This window comes from Entelurus aequoreus, linkage group LG05, assembly GCF_033978785.1.
Source record: "Entelurus aequoreus isolate RoL-2023_Sb linkage group LG05, RoL_Eaeq_v1.1, whole genome shotgun sequence".
NCBI lineage: Eukaryota > Metazoa > Chordata > Actinopteri > Syngnathiformes > Syngnathidae > Entelurus > Entelurus aequoreus.
In genome coordinates, this window is record NC_084735.1 from 88,126,211 (window position 1) to 88,128,710 (window position 2,500).

At 44.8% G+C, this 2,500-nt stretch overlaps 1 protein-coding gene across 3 annotated transcripts in view; it reads right to left on the reverse strand.

Annotated features, from left to right (window-relative positions):
* LOC133651246 (regulating synaptic membrane exocytosis protein 2-like) overlaps positions 1-2,500 on the reverse strand; it is a 31,909-nt gene that overhangs the window by 4,502 nt on the left and 24,907 nt on the right. For all 3 annotated transcript variants that reach the window (XM_062049304.1, XM_062049305.1, XM_062049303.1), the window contains 4 exons: positions 2,268-2,290; positions 1,930-2,012; positions 1,733-1,849; positions 1,496-1,671 (listed from right to left, as the gene is read on the reverse strand). In XM_062049304.1, the coding sequence (XP_061905288.1) occupies positions 1,496-1,671; positions 1,733-1,849; positions 1,930-2,012; positions 2,268-2,290 (399 nt within the window). The remainder of the gene's footprint in view (positions 1-1,495; positions 1,672-1,732; positions 1,850-1,929; positions 2,013-2,267; positions 2,291-2,500) is intronic.

Below are 2,500 nucleotides of genomic sequence, written 5' to 3' on the forward strand. Positions count from 1 at the left end.
TCTATAAGAATTTCCTGGTTCGAGATCAACTGTTTGGTACTAGCTGACATTCCTGGTTCTATATGAAGTGCTTTGTCCTAGCTGACTTTCCTGGGTCTATATGAATGTCCTAGTTCTAGATTACTTACCTGGTTCTGGATGAAGTGCTTGGTTCTATCTTCTAGATGAATTTCATGGTTCTAGATAAAGTGCGTGGTTCTAGCTTACTTGCCTGGTTCTAGCTGCATTTCCTGGTTCTAGATAAAGTGCTTGGTTCTAGCTGACTTTACTTTTCTAGACGAATTTCCTGGTTCTAGATAATGTGCTTGTTTCTAGCAGACATTCCTGGTGCTAGATAAAGTTATTGGTTCTACCTTACTTTCCTCGGTCTAGATAAAGTGCTTGGTTCTAGCTGACTTTTTCCTGGTTCAAGATAAAATGCTTGGTTCTAGCTTACTTTCCTGGGTCTAGGTATTTAAAGTGCTTGGTTCTAGCTGACGTTCCTGCCTCTATAAGAATTTCCTGGTTCGAGATAAACTGGTTTGGTACTAGCTGACATTCCTGGTTCTATATGATGTGCTTGGTCCTAGCTGACTTTCCTGGGTCTATATGAATGTCCTGGTTCTAGATTACTTACCTGGTTCTGGATAAAGTGCTTGGTTCTATCTTCTAGATGAATTTCATGGTTCTAGATAAAGTGTGTGGTTCTAGCTTACTTGCCTGGTTCTAGCTGCATTTCCTGGTTCTAGATAAAGTGCTTGGTTCTAGCTGACTTTACTTTTCTAGACGAATTTCCTGGGTCTAGATAATGTGCTTGTTTCTAGCAGACATTCCTGGTTCTAGATAAAGTTATTGGTTCTAGCTTACTTTCCTTGGACTAGATAAAGTGCTTGGTTCTAGCTGACTTTTTCCTGGTTCAAGATAAAATGCTTGGTTCTAGCTTACTTTCCTGGGTCTAGGTATTTAAAGTGTTTGGTTCTAGCTGACGTTCCTGCTCTATAAGAATTTCCTGGTTCGAGATCAACTGGTTTGGTTCTAGCTGACATTCCTGGTTCTATATGACGTGCTTGGTCCTAAAGGAATTTGCTGGTGCTAGCTGAAGTGTTTGTTCTAGATGAAATTCCTGGTTCTAGATGAACCTCCTGGTGCTAGCTGAAGTGTTTGTTCTAGATGAAATTCCTGGTGCTAGCTGAAGTGTTTGTTCTAGATGAAATTCCTGGTTCTAGATGAACCTCCTGGTGCTAGCTGAAGTGTTTGTTCTAGATTAAATTCCTGGTTCTAGATGAACCTCCTGGTGCTAGCTGAAGTGTTTGTTCTAGATGAAATTCCTGGTTCTAGATGAACCTCCTGGTTCTCAGTAAAGTTACTGGTTTTAGACAATGTGCCTGGTTGTAAATGACATTTCTGGTTCTAGCTGAGGTTCTTGGTTCTAGCTGAAGTTCCCGGTTCTGGCTTCTGCCATCTTTCTAGACCCGGACCAGCACAGACCTGACGGCGGCTCTAAATGGAGACTCACCCTCTGGGTTGATCTGCGAGGTGCTCTGGCTCTTACTTCCCAGTCCAACCATTCCCATCATGCGAGCACCAAAACTGGAGCGCCTCTTCTTGTCGTCGTCGTCGTCGTCGTTGCGGCCCAAGGAACAAATGTCCCCGCCCACACTAGAAGACTTGAGGGCAGGAGCAGCACACACCCTGCAGTGGGAAGCAAGACCTTAGAACCTGGGAAGTCCATCCCATTGGTGGGTTCTCCTACTTTGAAGTCTCCGACTCCTTCTCTTCTTCTTCGTCCAATGAGTGACTCTTCTGCAGCGTGCCCACGTCACCCGCTGCCACCAAGTCCTCCGCTGGACCCTGCACACCTTCTGCCTGACTGCAGCCACCAATGAGGACGCTGCGTTTAAAACATCCCATATACAGAACACAGCACGGTCTCCATGACAACCCAGTCACCTGATGCTTTGACCTGATTGGCTGTCCAGGACCTTGGACTCAATCCACACGTCGCTGAGGGACGACTTCACCGACAGGCTCATCTGTGGACAGGTATGAGGTCATCAAATATACATATACTGTACATATATGCCACAAGTGATGATACCACAAGTGACGATGCCACAAGTGATGATGCCACAAGTGATGATGCCACAAGTGATGATGCCACAAGTGATGATGCCACAAGTGATGATACCACAAGTGATGATGCCACAAGTGATGATGCCACAAGTGATGATACCACAAGTGATGATACCACAAGTGATGATACCACAAGTGATGATGCGTGCGCTCACCTTGTCAGGATCTTTTATCACACCTGCACACACACAAGAGGCACAGTGAGTGATGTCATACATTAGGACAAATATATACTGTATATACATATAGTGGCGGGCCACTTTAAATGCTGTGGAGGGCCACTTTAAATGACGCGAGGGGTCACCTTAAATGAATTTGGCGGGCAACTTTAAATGAAGGGCCACCTTAAATGAAGTGACGGGCCATATTAAATGAAGGGCCACTTTAA